The following is a 19990-nucleotide window of genomic DNA, read 5'->3' as shown; positions in this document are numbered from 1 at the left end:
AGAACAGCCAAATACGTATTTCTATAAAGTAAAATTCATATTACTACTTTTTTTTTAATTCATGCTGAATTTCCAAAATTGCGCGATTGCTTTATATTATAGTTGATCTTGTAATATGCATAACTGGTCGAATGTGTAATTCGTTAAGTTGTTTAATTTATTAAAATTGTCATGAGAGGTGACGGCCCTTAGGTGACATACTTATCTCATTACCTGGACATTTTTATCGTCGTACATCATCAGTGACTTACAACTAATTAAGATCTAGTAAGATATTTACAGGTCTAACAAAGGTTCTCAGAGTACAGAATGTAGGATATAAAGGTGTTAGCTTGTTTATTATCAAGGTAAGCAAATAATTAATAAAATAGACAAAAAAATATGGAGATTCAGAAATAAATAAATATTAGAGAACCCGGAGGGAGCGTCATAACGATAAACTAACATTTTTTTATAAGACGATACCGCAAATACATCAAACGGAAGTGTATTTAAGAGTAGAACGAAGCACGACCACTTCGTATGAAAAAATAATGTTAAAGTTAGATGATCTTTGTGTTCCCATTGCTTGTGAAGGAGAATTTAAGTATATTGTGATTGAAGACTTGAGTGAGTAGGAAATACTTCAAGTATTTATTTCATGCATCTATATATGGGAATATTTGAAAAAAAACATGGATTTATCTTTGAAAATTAATCAGCTTTATTAAAATCAGATGTGGACAGATATCAAAGGTAGAAGTCGAAAAGAGACCGTCAAAATTATGACAAAATATGAAAAACAACGAAAAGACAAACTTGGCAACAGTTTGCAAAACACTACATACAAAACACTACATACAAAACCAAAGATTGCGCAAACATAATCAGCTGTTATTGATGCTGCTGGTATGCTACATCCATGGAAACTGTTTAACCTCCATTTGAATGAAATTCCTCATTCTAAAAAAATAATTTAGATTTAATTGTTGCAAAACTTGTGTTGCATTGTCATTGAAGGCACATTCGAACAAAAACTTGCGATCTTTGCCAGTATTTATTTTGTTTTGATACTTGCTTTTAATCACTTTAACGTTTACGTTAATATCTGTATGTTATAAACTGTTTGGATTGAAAATATTCATTTTTCGAGAAAGACTTGAGCTATAGAAGATATGTCCAACAACTTTAGTTAAGTTGCCATTACCTTAGAAATAATAACGCACCGACCCAGTGTGTACTGATTAAAAATATGGGAAATGTCATATCCAGAAAATATGTCATATCCAGAAAATAAATGCGAAATGGTTGTTTTTGTCTTTCTGTGGTTTTAACGTACGTCTAAGTTATTATGGATTACCCTTGACATCGTTCTAAATTCTGACCGTGGATAGAGATTGTTCTAGTTTCTAAATCGTATATTACTTAAAGTTAAAAAACCCCAAAAAAAACAACTTTAAAATGAAAAACACTGCTTCTTTCTATATTGGTTTCAACTTATACTGTAATATTTATTCCTTGGGAAATTATATTCCAGAATATTTTTTCCTTTTGGAACTTATATTATGAAGAAACTTTTATTCCGTGACAGAGTACGAACTGCATTAGATATATAATCATATAATTATCTATGATTATAAGTCATCCCTAGGATATCATATGTCTGGAATACGAGCATTATCTCCGAACTACAACATGTGCTTTACAGATTAGTAATAATCATATCTACATCGCTCTTTGATACATATTTGCTAAGAACCCCTTTATTCACGCGCGTAGGTATTATGAAGTCTTCGTTTTTCTTAAATATACACCAAAATGCATGTATCCTTGAACATGCAGATTCAGAAATTGTTACATATTTGAATTATTTAGGTTGATGTTGAAAACTGTGTCTATTCATCTAAATATACTCTATTTTGTATACAACTGTATCATAACTGCCTCTTGTGATTGGATAGATTATCTTTGAAGTGTTATTGATAAGTAATCTCAAGAATCCGATAATAAGCGGGTAATCTATTGCATAACACAATTAAACCATCTCTAATTCATTTCCTTTCCTCCAATAATTAACTTTCCAATACATTCCACGTTTTATTTGTAAACATTCTCACTTCTTTCGTCTAAGAGAACGGAGAAGAAAATCCTTAATGATCCTCATGACATTTATCGGAGGATAAAATATCACCAATGAGTAATATTAACAATATTTTTCTAGAGGCAACTTGAGGGCATTGACATTACTTTATAATTATAAACATCATTAAAGAAACATTAAATGATTAAATTTGCAGTAGTTTACTCCGTTGCATGTGTTCGATATTTCGTCATTACTTCATTTTGGAAAATTTCGATTTTTTCAAATGCAACTGTATTGAAATTAACAATTTTTGAATTAATATTCCGTTATTTTCACAAATAAGCGGTTATTATTATAAGAAGATACACATGTTACCAGCTTTCCTCCTAAATTTCCAAATGATCAGACGATTCAGCTGATAACCCTCCTCAGCACGGCACCTCACCGAACTGATATGTATCATTTCTATCTATGTATTGTACATACAACAGTTGGCAGTGATCGTGCTAATTTCTACAGAGGCTAACTTCAAATTTATTCTGAACTGGAATATACTTCCCACATAATGTAGTCAAACCTAGGCTCTTAGGTAAGTTATAAAATTGCAATATATGACTAAATCTTTAATTTTGCCTCGAATTAATTGTGTAGATTAAACTTGACATAACTATTTAGTTATATAAAGCATGTGCAGTATCAACAGCTATTTAACAGTACAGAAAGTATCTTTGTGGGGAAAAAAACCAAACTGTCTGTTTTCTAGATTGATCTACAAAAAGTATGTCTTAACAAAGTGTGAAAAGTTATGTAACTTTGGATATGAAAGTAAACACTTGTATATATTTTTGACATAAAACAGATGACAAAATTCCAGATAACACAAAAACGATGTGTTTGAACTGAAGGCTGTTTTATGTGTTATATCTCATATGTATACGATCTCTTATATTTTTTCTTGGACATGGTATTATTGTCAGCTCCTGGACACAGTATTTAATTTAAAGATAAAGAAGAAAATACGAAATATGAAATTTATTATATAACTTTCAACAACATGTTTTATGTTTTATGTCTCATACTCAGGTTTCATATGCTATCTCTGATATCTATTTTTGGACATGGTATTATGGTCAGCTCCTGGACACAGTGTAATTTGATTGAAATATAGACAAAGAAGAAAATATCACGACATAATTATGTTAGTCTGTTAGACAGTTGCAACAAGGTGTAACTTTTTAATGAAAATATTTGATAAACGTTGATTGCTTTAACTGTTTGCAATTAAGCAATACATGCATATGGTTGAGAATGTTTGCTCAGACTATTAGTTTTTATTGTTGTAAGTGCCCTTGTAATTTTCCGCCTTTGATAATACACCTCTCATTGTCAGAGTAAATGCATTTTACAGTCAGAAAGTTTTTGTTTGGTAAATATCAAACGGAAAGCAATCTATTTTAGAAATACTGGCATCTTACTAAAATTCTCAACAAATCTATTTTGCAACATTTCCATTCCCCTAATAACAGCAGCTAGAATGATATAATCTTTGGATAGAAATTTTGAATGAATAAAAAAAGGCATGTAATTGACTGTTTGGTATACGCATTCCTCATCCTGCATGCTATATGTTTAGCATAGAATTAAGAGCAACGTTTAATACGATATGACACAAGACAGATGTTTACAGATTGTTTGGTTGACAGAAATGATTTTATCTAACAAATATATACTGTACTTGTGAAAAAGATCTCTTAGAGATAAAGGTTTTATACAGACTGACTTTGGACATTTAAACAAATTCTAATTGCTATGATAAGTCTTAGACTCCTGTTTTATTCTTTCAAACCAATTCAATATCAGTTATACCAGAGATTTCATGCAATGGTGACTTAAGCTGTTCAGTTTGTAAGGACCGTAACATAATTAATTCCATAAGTATATCGACAAAAATGTCAAGTTCCATGATACTATATTAAGTATAAATGTCTAATTAATACAATGTGTATTGTTTATTACATTGTCATATACCATATAGATACATAGAAATATTCGAGACATGTCATTTAATGACATATGCTTGTCTTAACCAAGCACCTCCTACCAACAAACAAGGTTATCCCAGTTCATAACAACTTACACCCCATGTTTATTGTTTATGGTACAAGATTTAAGCATATAAACATGTTTGAGAACGAAAAGTCCACTAGAAAAAATGTCTTGATAGAGAAAAATATATTTTTACTAACTTGTACGTCATTTGGTCTCTAAAGACATTTGTGTTTTATTTGCAATCGTATCACATTTTTGTATTACACCCCCCCCCCTTTCCCCCACAAACTCCCCACCAACCACTCCGTTTAACTAAATTGAATAGCACTTTACGGCCAAAATCAAGCACCACACGAAGTATGGACTGCACATAATTCAATCGACTCTGTGTATTCGATCATTTTACATAGCCAAGAAAAAGTATATTGGAAACATCTTTTATTTTAGTGCCCATTCAAATATCTCGAAAAGAATTACCTTAAATAATATTTTATTTCAAGTAGTACAGTGCATGATAAAGTTTTAAAGTTTATGATAACATATACCTTACATGCAATATTCTCATTCTTCATCGTTATCAGCCACTTTTCTGTTTATATTCAGAGATAGTACTTATCCCGTTTATATTCAGTGATAGTACTTACCCCGTTTATATTCAGAGATAGTACTTACCCAGTTTATATTCAGTGATAGTACTTACCCCATTTATATTCAGAGATAGTACTTACCCAGTTTATATTGAGTGATAGTACTTACCCAGTTTATATTCAGTGATAGTACTTACCCCGTTTATATTCAGAGATAGTACTTACCCAGTTTATATTCAGAGATAGTACTTACCCCGTTTATATTCAGTGATAGTACTTACCCCGTTTATATTCAGAGATAGTACTTACCCCATTTATATTCAGAGATAGTACTTACCCCGTTTATATTCAGAGATAGTACTTACCCCATTTATATTCAGAGATAGAACTTACCCAGTTTATATTCAGTGATAGTACTTACCCCGTTTATATTCAGAGATAGTACTTACCCAGTTTATATTCAGAGATAGTACTTACCCCGTTTATATGCGAATCGTTATAAATACAACTAAGATTAAATACCATTTAGAAATACTGTATACCATGTTTATATGTGAATGTGTATGTAACATAGATTCTTCGCTCTGTATTAACTATACTGATTTCTAAACAAATTTTGGTAGCTTATAGTTAAATATAAAGTGTAATCCACAAAAAGTTTTGAATGCTTAATTAAATAATTTTATAAAGCGTGATCCCTAAACAAGGTTTGAATGCTGAGTAAAATATAAAGCGTGATCCCTAAACAAGGTTCGAATGCTGAGTAAAATATAAAGTAAGATCCCTAAACAAGGTTCGAATGCTGAGTAAAATATAAAGTAAAATCCCTAAACAAGGTTCGAATGCTGAGTAAAATATAAAGTAAGATCCCTAAACAAGGTTCGAATGCTGAGTAAAATATAAAGTAAGATACCTAAAACAAGATTTGAATGCTTAGTCAAATATAAAGTGTGATCTTTAAACAAGGTTTGAATGCTTAGTGAAATATAAAGTGTGATCCTTAAACAAGATTTGAATGCTAAGTAAAATATAAAGTGTGATCTCTGAACAAGGTTTGAATGTATAGTTGGACATAAAGTATGATCCCTAAGCAAGGTTTAAATGCATATGTTAAACATAAAGTGGGGTCCCTAAGCAAGGTTTAAATGCATAGTTAAACATAAAGTGTGGTCCCTTAAAAAGGTTTAAATGCTTAGTTAAAAATAAAGTGGGGTCCCTAAACAAGGTTTGAATGTATAGTTGGATATAAAGTGTGATCCATAGGCAAGGTTTAAATGCATTGTTAAACATAAAGTGTGATCCCTAAGAAAGTTTTCAATGCATATGCTAAACATAAAGTGTGATCCCTAAGGAAGGTTAAAATGCATATGTTAAACATAAAATGTGATCCCTAAGGAAAGGTTTACATGCATATGTTAAACATAAAGTGTGATCCATCCCTAAGCAAGGTTTAAATGCATATGTTAAACATAAAGTGTGGTCCCTAAAAAAGGATTTAATGCTTAGATAAAAATAAAGTGGGATCCCTGAACAAGGTTTGAATGCATAGTTAGACATAAATGTGATCCCTAAGCAAGGCTTAAATGCATTATTAAACATAAAGTGTGGTCCCTAAAAAAGGATTTAATGCTTAGATAAAAATAAAGTGGGATCCCTAAACAAGGTTTGAATGCATAGTTAGACATAAATGTGATCCCTAAGCAAGGTTTAAATGCATTGTTAAAGATAATGTGTGATCCCTAAGCAAGGTGTCAATGCATATGTTAAACCTAAGTGTGATCTCTAAGCAAGGTTTAAATGCATATGTTAAACATAAATGCGATCCCTAAGCAAAGATTGAATGCATAGTTAAACATAAAGTGTGGTCCCTAAAAAAGGTTTAAATGCTTAGTTAAAAATAAAGTTGGGTCCCTAAACAAGGTTTGAATGTATAGCTGGACATAAAGTGTGATCCATTAGCAAGGTTTAAATGCATTGTTAAACATAGGGTGTGATCCCTTAGGCTTAGCAAGGTTTCAATGCATATGCTTAACATAAAGTGTGATCCCTAAGCAAGGTTTAAATGCATATGTTAAACATAAAGTGTGATCCCTAAGCAAGGTTTAAATGCATAGTTAGATATAAAGTGTGATCTCTAAGTAAGGTGTCAATGCATCGTTAGAAATAAAGTGTGAACTCTAAGCAAGGTTTAAATGCATATGTTTAACATCAAGTCTGATCCCTAAGCAAGGTTTAAATGCATATGTTAAACATAAAGTGGGGTCTCTAAGCAAGGTTTAAATGCATAGTCAAACATAAAGTGTGGTCCCTAAAAAAGGTTTAAATGCTTAGTTAAAAATAAAGTTGGGTCCCTAAACAAGGTTTGAATGTATAGTTGGACATAAAGTGTGATCCATAAGCAAGGTTTAAATGCATTTGTTAAACATAAAGTGTGATCCATTAGCAAGGTTTAAATGCATAGTAAGACATAAAGTATGATCCATAAGAAAGGTTTAAATGCATAGTTAGACATAAAGTGTGATCTCTAAGCAAGGTTTAAATGCATAGTTAGGTATAAATTGTGATCCCGAAGCAATGTTTAAGTGCTTAGTAAAATATAAAGTATGATCCCTTAACAATGTTATCATAGACGCTTATTAGATATAATGTGTCATCATTACACATGATTTTGATACTAGTAAAGTATAAAATGTGTTCCCTCAACAAGGTTTTAGATGCTTAATAAAATATGAAGTGTGGTACCTAAAAAAGGTTTGAATGCTAAGTATATTTCAAAGATAAAGCTTTGAATTTTGCTTCAATCTTTTTTTATCATGCATGTTCAAATTTGGGAATAACTTGTTGAGAACCATCTGTTATTTATCATTAAATTGAGAGTTAAAACTTTGGTAAAACATGAAATTTAGTTTCCCGTAATTATGTACTGCCTCCGGAAAAACGTATCTCTCGGTTTTGGTTGTCCAGTTTTTAGACTCTCTAATCTATAAATCATGTATGGCTATCCAAAATTTAGATTATAAACATTTATACCACATTTCGTGATTTCAGGTCTTGTATATTAAGTAAAGGTCATCATAGACTTTCCATCAGTAAGAAATGAGCGAAAACGACAAATACATATTAAATTTTCCGAATGGTGGATCGTTATTTGTTTCAATCTGGATCGATTTGTACCAACCATTAGGGAACGACCAGTTATCTGTAAAAAAAAAGAAAGGGGGTATGTTTTTCCGTAAAAGAACATTCTGATTCCCAATTATATGAAAAAAAGAAATTGTGGTCAAGTAGATGACAATAAAAAAAAAAAAAAAAAAAAAAAAAAAATCAGAATCCAGATTTCCCCCGCACAAAGTGTTAAATTAAAACATAAATAAAATTTGATCGATATATCGTCAATACACTTAAAAAAAAGATTCTGACTCAGACACAAAAACCATATCCTCCTTGAAGTCAAATGGTTGCTCCCGTAAGGACAAGGCGGTTGTTACAAAATGAGAACAAACACCTAAGCAATGTACAAGTAGTCTTAAGCCATCTATTCAGTCTTGTTCTAATCAAGATGATTGATAATTGACCGCATGGTTATATTGTAGGTGTGCATTGTTTTCATTATATTAATTAGATACACAATAATAAATCAATGTATACACACTTAGACATTGATAGATAAACATCTTGTACTTATGCCCTAAGGCTTTATCTTTCTTCTTAAAATATATACATAAAACTACGATACGCAAAGTTCTGTAAAGACTCAAATCTGGCAAAATTACTTTCATTTAAGGAAAAACAAAAATAAAACCTTTTAAACTAACTCCATTTTACCGGCTATCGGTAAGGCAGATGCAATAGCTATGCAAATTTGAGATTTTCGATGGCAAAGTCCATAGTAATTCAATGGCAACCAGCAAAGCAAAACAATATATGCTGTATAGAAAAATCAGTTATGTCTTTATTGTAATTCCAAAGACAAAAGGAATCACATGTTGTAGTGATAGCCGGTAATATGGCTGCGCTCGACATTTGTAGATATCCATGAGAAATATTCTTATGGACACTATCACAGTAGATTTGTTTATATGACGTTGATAGGTGTGAATATTCACAGTTTTTCAAGAGATAATGACATTTTCTAATACACAAAACGGGAGGGAAGTTTTATGTAGTAATCCATGCTGCTAATGTGTAAACAAGGAAACATAATTATGACTGTTGCTTTGTCAGCCATTCACAATTAAGAACTGAGGGTAGTACAATATAAAACAATCATATTTGTATTATTTTGTTTTTTCCTTAGGTATATATGTGCATTTATGGAATCTTTAAATCTACAATAGGAATAAAGTACATGTAAGTATATATTTACTATCATATGTTGTGTACGGCTATTGCTCATGCCCAAACATTGATGACATTTAAAAACACAAGGAAATAATCAAGGAATAATTGAAAAAGAGGGGGGAGGGGTTAAAAAAGGGGGTAATTCGGCCGAGCGGTAATCATTATGAACATTCTTATATGGCAATTTATGTAAATGACATATAAATTGAGTTAATTAAACAAGGAATAGAACCATATGAAGTTAAAATTGTTAAATCTTTATCTTTTTATGAATGCTCTTCAGTGAAAGTATTTCTGAACTGAGACTACTATAAAACATGTTATAGTAGTCTCAGTTCTGAATAACAAAAAAATGATAGTTACTGTATAGTTCATACAAGAATGGTCTTAAATTGACATTAATTTAAGAAAAACGAAAATAGTTGTTTTTCGTAATAAAGGTGTACCGAAAGAGAACGAAAAACGGTATTTGAATGGTAAAATGATAGAAATGTGTGATCAGTTTGTATATCTTGGTTTGTTATTAAACTATAACGGTACTTTTACTGTAACACAGAAAACACTATCTGAACAGGGTGGAAAGGCTACATTTTGTTTATTGAGCAAGATTTATGATGATTGTTATAACACTGAGACTTTGATACACTTATTTGATACATACATGTATGTAACAAGTATTGTAAATTATGCTTGTGAAATATGGGGTTCCATAAGGGAGTTGATAAAGGAACGCTTCATTTGTATTATTTAAAAAGAATTTTGAAAGTGAGAAAAACAACTGTAAACCATATGGTGTATTTTGAACTTGGGCGTTTACCATTGTATGTGAATAAATATGTAAGAATGGTACGTTACTGGTGGAAGTTATTAGAATCTAATAATTGTATATTGAATAGTATTTATGAAGATATGTACGAATTTAGTTTTGTAACACCGAATGATAAACTCAACTGGAGTTGTAAGATAAGAGACATAATAAACAGGTATGGATTTAATGATATATGGTTAGCACAAAGTCTTGGAAATAGTCAATTATTTTTGCTTGAATTTAGAAAAAGAAATGTTGATAATTATATATAGCTGAAGGCTTGTCATTTTTTGAAAATACTTCAAAATGTAATTTGTATCAATATAAATATGATGGACATACTTTGCAATTTTATTTGAATCGACCATTGAACAGTTTATACCAGTCATATGTAACTAAACATAGAATCTATTCACATTCACTTAATGTAGAAACAGGAAGATACTTTAATATTTCCAGAAATGAGCGTGTTTGTAACATGTGTAATAAGAAAGTCATCGAAGACGCATATCATTTTATATTAGAGTGTGATAAATATGTAAATGTCAGAAGTAAATATATAAAAACATATTATTATAGAAACCCATCTACCTTTAAATTAATCTGTAAGAAATATAAAAGAATTGAATAATCTGGGTAAATACCTGTATGAGGCAGAGAACATTCGAAACACTTGATTTTTTGTTATGTACCTTTATTACCAATGTAAATTGTATGCCAAACTCCGCTATATATTAATGCTGTATATGTATATGTTTATGTAAACTGTATAATTTGTGTATCTGTTTAATCCTATGAGCTGTATATATGCTTACGGAATAAAGAATTATTATTATTATAACCGTTGTCAAAACGGATAATATTTATTGAAAAAGAACACAATTTTTTTCTTCTTGTTGGAATGACTTTAGTAAACGAACAATTACCTGGTTATTTGCCGATGGTTTTTTTTCAAGCAATAAAAAAGGATATTAGTAATGGTATAGTGATAATACCGTTCTATTGCTGACGTCATGATAATTTTATATATGGGATCTTGTTAATCGGGTTTGCTATTCAACTTGAAGCTATCGATTGAACGAATAATTTAGCTAAACATTAATTTCTTACACTCGAGAATCGAAGAAGCAGAAGTAAATATTATTATATAGCACAGGAAATAGTATGTTTATATGTAGCAAAATACGTGAAATTAAGGTATGCAATTAAGCATTTTGTCTGTCATTTAGCATTATTAATTTGCTGGTTGGGGTGTAATTATTTCTTTTGATCATCGTGTTACATATGCACCAAAATAGACACGCAAATCACCACTGCGTGCGATTGCTTTCATCAGCATTGCGCCATGTATACACCTTACATATATGATACAAGTGGTAGATCAGACGTATACTATGTAGACAAACATACTTAAACGTCAAGTACCCTAACAATAATTTAAAACTTTTGGCTGTATGTTTAGAATCGGTTCACAGACATAACTGTGTTCCGAACAACACAATTTAAATGGGAATATTACCAATATTTGTATAAAAAATTAACAGTAATATTTACTTTCGTATATCATTTTTAAGTTAACATGTATTAACAGATGTCTACAAGTTGGATTATGCATCAATTGTACCATTGCATATATCGTGAAACATATTATATTTGTGTATGAAATCTGCGATCACTACATGACTTAAAGCCATAACAAATCTGATATATCTGTAATAATATTTTGCGAATTAAGAAAACGATTATGATTTATTTCCAGTTTGAACCTGAATACTTAAACAAATCATGATAGAACTTCCAGTGTCTTTAGTTCTATATAGGTCATGTGATCTTGTTATATAGTTTTAGGGTTTTCATAATAAGTGGTCTTTAAAATAACTGATTCAAGATGATCTGAATCAGTAGTGAACTTCTGATTACAAAATTCTTCTAATCAATCAAGAACAACAATTATGGTCTATATCATGTATTTTGGTCGTTTTGATTTCTATGACCTTTTTACTGAAATGAAACCCTCTTACTATGTGCATTCACGAATCATACCAACTTTACCTATCAAATATTGTCTGTTCAATCAGACCACCGTTGTTCATTTTGAATTTTGGATAAGAATGACAGCAATAAATTCTGAAGACGAATTTCACCGAAAACCATTGTTGTAATGAAGAAAATGTCAAACATATAAATAGAGGTGTACAAGACTTAACTCTGAACTATATCGAAAAGCTGAAAAGTTGAAAAAAAAACAACCTGACATAGACAAACGTTTGGGTATATCAACCAACGTCACGACTTGAAAACAACTGTCATATTCCTGACTTCGTGTACTTAGGCATTTTCCGGAAAATACCAAGTGATAATTTTTTTTTTAAATTTTCGTAGTAATAGACAACCTCCACCTAAAATAGAACCTAAGCCCAACTTGACTGAAAATCTAAAATTATATCAGAACTCGTGCGAAAATCTACTGATGAAAACGCACCTCTGTTTCTAAAAGTTTTTTTGAAAGATTGTAGTTGGTAAATTTCTATGAATCAAATATCAGCACAAGATTTGCAACAATATATATATATACTTGGCTTTCTTATCAATGTGATCTTTTTCAACATCTGCAGTTATGAAACAGTGAAATGTTTACAAATAACTGTCAGTATACTGATCCCTCATAGGTGATGATTTCCGTTCCTCGGCAGTTATGAGAACAATGACAATCACATGCAAACATGGCAATGGCATGTTTGAAACCGGAATTCTATGACAAAATAGCGTTTGAGGTCTACTTAAGGATCATGTTTTGAAATTTTAAAAGTTTAATGACCGCGATCACAATTTCGTCTTAAGTCTGAGACTAAACTTACACTGGCCCCGGCGCCATAAAACTATTTGAGTAAAGTTTTTTTACTCAGCCTGAGAATTTTCTCAATTTTTTTATTCTCAGCAAAATGCACCGCCATAAAAAAATTCTCAGATATTTTCTTACTCAAAGTTGAGAATATTCTTAAATATTTGAGTATAGCCAAAACCATACTTAAGTATATAAAAAAATCTTAAATGTTTTTTTTTAAGGTAATTTGATATAAAATTACAAATGTTGATAGTGTTTTTGTTAAAATTTGCAACGAAGAACTTCACTTATCAACTCAAATCAAGTTCTACAAAGGAACATACACATCTTTATTCCTTAACATATTTTTTTTTATACATTTTTTAGGATGAATACTCAAAATCAATGTTTTCTAAAAAAAAAAAAGCTGATTAATAGGGTGCTTAAATGTGCATTTTTTTACATAAAAAAATAAGAGTACGGTAAAACGACTGAAATATGTCTCATAAATTTTCTGTAAAAGCAAATGAAAATTAAAAATGTAAGTTGATAACCCCATCTTTGTTAGTTGGTTGTACCATATTAATCTTACCAAATTTTAAAAGATACTACAAAAAAAGCGACCAATTAAACAGCTTCTCGTTGTACATGTTGTAGATACTTCTTCACTTTTAACATATCCCGCTTGACGCTTGAATATCTGATCTTTCTTAGAAATTACCCAAATAAACGAGGCGATTAACAGAAAAGAAAATACCCCCCCCCCCCCCCTAAAAAAAATAAGAAGAAGAAAAAATGTGCAAAAAAAAAAAGCAATTCCCCGACATATTTTCCGTATGCAAAGTGACCTCTGTGTGACCCATCTCGTAAAAATCCGGTGATCACAATACGCATGGATGTCCTTAAAATAAACTATTATCTGATTGTACATGTTAATTACATGCTCAATATCCATGCTTTTTGGTGGATTGTTGACAAACAGGTGATCATTAAACTTCGGCTTCAAAACACGAACTTTAATTACCTGCTATATTTTCACAACACTGACCGATTGAAAAAAAAATTGACGATTGTACGAAATTTATGCGGAAAAAAAAATGATAAAATCGTGCACAGAAGACTTAGTTTATGATGTTTGTATGCATTGGTTCAATAATTGGAATAACATTATTTTTCACCGGTGACTTATTTATTGACTTTAAATAGAATTACAGAATAAAAAAAGTCTGAGCTCACGTTCGCCAGCATGCTTACTACGTCTTATGTTCCAGTTTTGTAAGATCCATAATTCATTGCAATTTAATCCACCATTTTTTGGTAAGGGCTGTTTGACTGATACTCAAGGACGGATAATTACATTGTTTTCGATTTTTTTTTCTCCCTTCCAATAAATTTTAAACATATGCTCTAAAATAGATGATAGATAAGCAATTTTTTATATTTTGTTTGACAGTTGGGCTTATCAATGTCTTTTCTCTCTTAAATCTATTTTTACAATTTACTACTGGTACATCAATTAGATTGCATTACCGGTACCTCATGTCTACTAAACCAAATACAGTCATGTATAAATCAAATATATACCCACATCCTATCTACTATTTATTATCTTAGACATCAAAAGTTTTACAAAGAAAGTTAAAAAAAAATCCCCCCTCCCCTGTTTGGTTTTAAACAGATATTAGTTAAAATATTGATTTTCAGGAATGTATCATTTGTGCAGTACAGTAGTACAGTGACAGATTCGGGGGGGGGGGGGGGGGGGAGGGGGCTGGGGTATTGTTGTCATACATATGTCGTTGATCCAGACAAATCATTTATCATGTCAAAATCATGATACAGAAGGAAATTTCCATATGCAGATCAGAATTTCGTACTGAATAGAGAAAAATAGATTATCTTTCCCTACTCCCCTTTTCATGACCCTCATAAATCGGATAGTTTTGTTTGTTTTATTAAACTGTTTTTATTTTTGAAAAAAATATTTGTACAAGGTGTTGTTAATAACTGTAATGGACATTAAATATATATGCCATGCCTTCTCACACGACGTAGTACTTTTATTTTCTCTTCCTGTGCAATATGATATTAAACTCAGTATGCAGAGCAATTTTTATGACTGCTTGCATAATTGTTAAATCGTATTAAACATGTTAAATTCTGTATCAGATTTATATTAATATTAAAGTTACATATATCTTGAATATTAAAAACGGATTCAAATTATTTACTGACTTTCATATTGATTTAAAAATATTTGGTTTGTCTTTTTTTGTTTGTTTTTTTCTTCCATTTTAGATGTGAGAAAAAAGCAGCTATGTTTCTCTTAAAATTGTTACATGGTGTCTTATGTCGTCTGAATACATAATGTATGTTATTGATCCGTAATAATTATCTTTTTAAAATGTTTATTTGGCACGCCATACTCGATAGAAGTGCGGACGTGAAAGAAAGCACTCTTCACGTAAACGTCAACGAAGATTGCATTTTATCTTTTAAAAAAATACAAAATATAGATTTAAATAAGGAAATATAAAAAATATATATACATATTTATAAAAAGCTACGGGTAAATAACTCAAGTATTTCAAGATCTTTCTCTTATAATATCTATTAGGTTTTTATTTCTTATAATAACATAAATTATTTGCCGACTTTATATTCTGTGACTTTTTGTCAGGACTGTGGTTACACAGATGCTAAGTAAATGCTACTTGTCATCTTATCTATCATAGATTCTTTTTATGTTTTACATTATTTTTTCAGAGAAAAAACTGCGTTTTAGAGAAGTTTGGTATACGTTTTAGTTTTCAAACAACTATTTTACCACTTACATCACTGAGAAAAAAATACTCAGCTGAGAAAAAAAATTCTCAGCTGAGAATATTCTCAACGTTGAGAATATTTTTTTATGGCGGATAAAAAAGTTCTCATTCTTAGCTGAGTAAAATAATTCATTCTGAGAATATTTTTTTACTCAGCAAAAAAAAGTTTTATGGCGCTGAAATTAGCTTCAAGGTGAAAATTTTCATCAGCTGGTCAATTCATTATTGCCCTTCATGCAAAAAACAGATAATCTCATTACTCATAGTTGCACAGATATGTCACTACTAGGAGGAACAAAATGCATGTGTTTCCACTAATAGTAGAAGAATTAATGTTCGTAAAATATGAAAAGTAGCAACTGTTAAATTTCGTGTTATTTCAATACAGCCAACCGAATATTTGATGACGGTTATGAACGTGCCTTACGTGCACTCCTTTAAATATATAATAGATAGAAGATGTGTCTGGTTTTCTCATTTCATATATTCTTCGTAGCCATCTTGCTACAAATACGTTACTGAGAAGATAAATAACCATCTTTTAATGAGTATTACATTAGCTACCTGCAGACAAATGCATATAGTTATTTTTTATTATAATTTCCATAATATTACCACCTACAGCTTCTAGTAAATATAGACACTGCAATATTGCACGACAAATACCGAGTGAATCACATGTTTTTGTATACAGATAGTTTACGTTCATTCAGTTTAAAATGTATTTTGTCTTAAATTTAATAGGTGGAAGTTTTCTCCTGATTAAAAACTAATATTCTATTTTTCCAGGTTTGTTTATTACTGTTAAGGTTTTACTTTAAAAAGATCTTTGCAATGTAATATTAATAAATCATATATAATCTTTAGCATTATATCCCAAAATATACGCAGAAAAAAGTCCCATAAAATCTAAATTGAGGAAAATTAAAACTATATGAATGTTCTTAGTGAGTTGAAGACCCATTGGTGGCCTTGTGCTGTTTTCTAGTCTTTGGTCGAAGTTGTGGTCTCTTTGCCACATTCCAAATTTTCACTCTCTGTTTTATAAAGCAGATTATTACTAAAAACGAATTCTAAGTCAACATGGTCACAGAAACGCAATATTTTGTTTAAATTAGTCTTTCTTCAATTTTCAGATACACCCATCATGGCAGAGGGAAATTGTGCGAAATGCTCCAGATATCTCCTAATTGTTTTTAATTTCTTATTTTGGGTAAGTGAAATCTGAATGCATCTATTACAACAACAAACAGAAAATTAACTTTCAAGATAAAAGATATCAAAAGTTATGAAGATTAGGCACCTCAAAGGACATTATGGATACTTTGTATATTTAATTCCCACAACACGAGAGTGTGTGTCGCGAATAAGATTTATCTGACTGTCTACAAGGATTAGGACTGGAATAGCATTTTGTAAGCTTTACTCGCAGAACCCCTATATTTTTTACTTGTTTCTCTGTGTTTACTGACAAATGCTTTGAACCTTTCAATAAAGGTATGATACTCAGAACTATTCTTTACTATATATATCAATATATATGCGTTTAAAGTAGATGAATACCGTCGCAAAAATGGTGGCAAGAAATGTTGTTATTGAATATTTAATTTCATCAATCAGAATAAGATGTTTACATGAAGGGACCCCCCATTGGAAACAAGCTTCAGAGCTTCATGGGTTATCCCTAAAAAAATAGCTTTTTTTCCGTACACAAAAGTCACCACTCACTTAATGCTCAATTTTAGGGATTAGGGACTTTCCGTTTTGAATTTTCCTCGGAGTTAAGTATTTTTGTGATTTGACTTTACTACAGACGTGTTAGTATATTGTGTATTGAAAAACGTATATGCCTAAATATATTTAATTGATTGAATATTGTTATTTGAGTTTTTTTTAAAATAATTTCATAAAACCTATTATTTTTAAAGGTATGTGGTGGAGGACTTCTAGGAATAGGATTATGGTTACGTTTTGACAATGACATATATAAGAAACTAGAAGATACAGTACAGTTAGAGTTAGATCTACCATCTGACGTTATTTTTCCTGCTGCTTATGCTTTAATAGCAGCTGGTGGATTTATATTTCTAACGGGTTTCTGTGGTTGCTGTGGTGCCATTAGAGAGAGCTTTTGTATGCTTGGAGTGGTAAGTAGAATTTAGAGGTGAACGTTTTTTTTCTGCCCCTCCTCTCCCCCTACTGTTAATAATTGTCGTGTTAAAAATTTAATGACGTCTATGTTCTTAAACCAAATGATTACGCATAGCATTGGTCTGAAAGATTTTTGAGCAATAATCCCAATTTTTTGTCTGTCGTCATCGTGTGTAGTATTTTTTTAAGAAATCAAATGAAACTAAACATGTTTGAAGAAAAAGTCCTTTCTAGTTATCAATTTTCGGACAACTAATCATCATTGAAACCCTTTCAAAACTGTTTTTAAGTCTTTGGTTTCAAGTGTACAAAATGTTCCTAATGACAGTCCTACAGAATTTTTTTTTTTGACAACGATTTATTGATGAACCAGAAACCACAGAAAACCAAACACGACAAAAAATTTAACCGTTATCACTTTTTCAATAGACAACTATTATAACAGCGAGGTATAGAGGCTTCTACAGACTCTACGAGTTACATAAGCCTCCTCTCGAAACCAGTGTGAAATAAATGAAAGGTATATGAAAATCTATTGGGGTGCATTCATCTTCATATCTCTAAGTTGTTTCTTAAAATTCATTCTGAAAACTTGTAGATAAATACAAATTTCAACCGAAAAGTACATCTTAATAACCTGTTAATACTTAATCGGTATTGATCTAATTCTACCACTAAAGTTTATTTCATATTCACTGTCTAGCTTATTAGATAAAAAGGTGTCTGATCGTAAAACTGATTCAGTAAGTAACCACTAATGACGTCATAAGCTGAAAAGTGTCAGCTGTTAACATATTTTTATATAAGTTTGACGCGTTTATGAGAAAGAATTTGTTTAAATTAGTTTTTTCTTTTTTTATGTGTGAAAAATATCATTTATCTTTCACTTATACATAAATTAAAAAAGATGAAATAAAAGTTTTCAGGACATACCGACACACGCACTAAAACACACTCAAGCGAGACTCTCGCATGCACACACATGAGTTAAATCCTCCCAACAAGTAGAGAATTAAAATAACACACGTTTCTCTGTATATACGATTTTTGTCTGTTTTTGTAGTTGGTATTTTGTTAATGTCAGTAACATTATTTGATTTGAATTATATTCAGCCCTTCCACCGATTACCAATTCTGATTCAAATTTTAAGTTTGCATAAAACAAATACTTTTTTTTCTCTGTTTCAGTATATTACATGTTTAATTATTGTGATATTAGCAGAATTAGCAGCAGGGATTTATTTAGCTATTCAGAGAGCAGATGTAAGTAACAATATGTTGTTTTTTCCAATATACATTTTGTTTATAGATGTTTTGAATAGAACAACGATTAAGTAAAATGCACATTCAAGTAATACCAAAATAATGACATTCATAGAAGAGTATCAATTTAGTTACGATTAAAACACGTAGTTCATTTATGAAAACCTCTCTTTTTTAATTTCAAAACCGTTACGGTCTGAACAGTAATTTATCCCACTAGCCATTTTTGTCATATTATGGAAACGTGAAAGTACATTATTGAAAAGGAATCCTACTTTCCGGAACGAAGGACGCAGATAACCTGATTGTGATTGATTCTTCAATATGCGTTAAAGTAATAAAGAACATGATGTTTACCTTGATAAGACAGTATGCAACCAAAACAGCACAATTCACAAAACACATAGATATATTTAATACTCAGCATTAGACATCTACAGTTTTTACGTCATTTTGTCTCTGGTTAAGTGTTGTCTCATTGGCAATGATCATACTTCATCTTCTTATTTTTTAACCAATGATGTCAAGATGTATATTGTTCCTAAACATCACATCAGTATTGACAGACATTTGACGAGGTTAAACTTAATTATTGAGCACCACCTTCTTTTATCTCAATCAGCAGAACAATAAAATTCACATATATAATTAAACACTAGAAATATAATAGGCAATATCATGAACTCTATTTTATTTGTGTCACGACATTTAAGTTTATGGGTATATATTTTTGTTAGTTAGAACTCATGTTCTTAGAGTTATAAGTATAAAGGCTTTAGAGGGCGTCTTTTCATTTGCGTTTTTCACTTCTTTTATCATTCAGCTTAATATTATAGTAAAGAGTTTTTAGTAAATCGTTTTTAATGTGTATTGCCTGCAATCATAAGGTTAGACATTGCAATAAAGTTTAAGTTCTAGATTAGATCTCAAGGAAATATCATTTCCCACTCTTTGACAAGCAATTTGAACCATAGTGACGTGTTATCTCTAGTTACTGACGTAATAAGTATTTATCTTAAAATAAATGCAAATAGTATCTTTGGTTTATTAGCCGTAACGGTCGTATTTGATTGGTTATCG

At 30.7% G+C, this 19990-nt stretch overlaps 1 protein-coding gene across 4 annotated transcripts in view; it reads left to right on the top strand.

Annotated features, from left to right (window-relative positions):
* Positions 1-259: 259 nt before the first annotated feature.
* Positions 260-19990, top strand: part of LOC139481304 (tetraspanin-11-like) — a 30181-nt gene continuing 10450 nt past the window's right edge. The window contains exons 1-5 of one of the 4 annotated variants that reach the window (XM_071264494.1): positions 260-347; positions 8996-9048; positions 16633-16709; positions 17425-17643; positions 18836-18910. In XM_071264494.1, the coding sequence (XP_071120595.1) occupies positions 16644-16709; positions 17425-17643; positions 18836-18910 (360 nt within the window). In that variant the 5' untranslated portion in view covers positions 260-347; positions 8996-9048; positions 16633-16643. Of the gene's footprint in view, positions 348-2258; positions 2652-8995; positions 9049-16632; positions 16710-17424; positions 17644-18835; positions 18911-19990 lie in introns of those variants that run through there. The other 3 variants (XM_071264493.1, XR_011654587.1, XR_011654588.1) reach the window with 3 other exon arrangements.

The sequence above is a fragment of the Mytilus edulis genome, chromosome 7, assembly GCF_963676685.1.
Source record: "Mytilus edulis chromosome 7, xbMytEdul2.2, whole genome shotgun sequence".
Lineage (NCBI taxonomy): Eukaryota > Metazoa > Mollusca > Bivalvia > Mytilida > Mytilidae > Mytilus > Mytilus edulis.
Note: the sequence above shows the minus strand (reverse complement) of the source record. Positions and strands in the feature narration are given on the sequence as shown.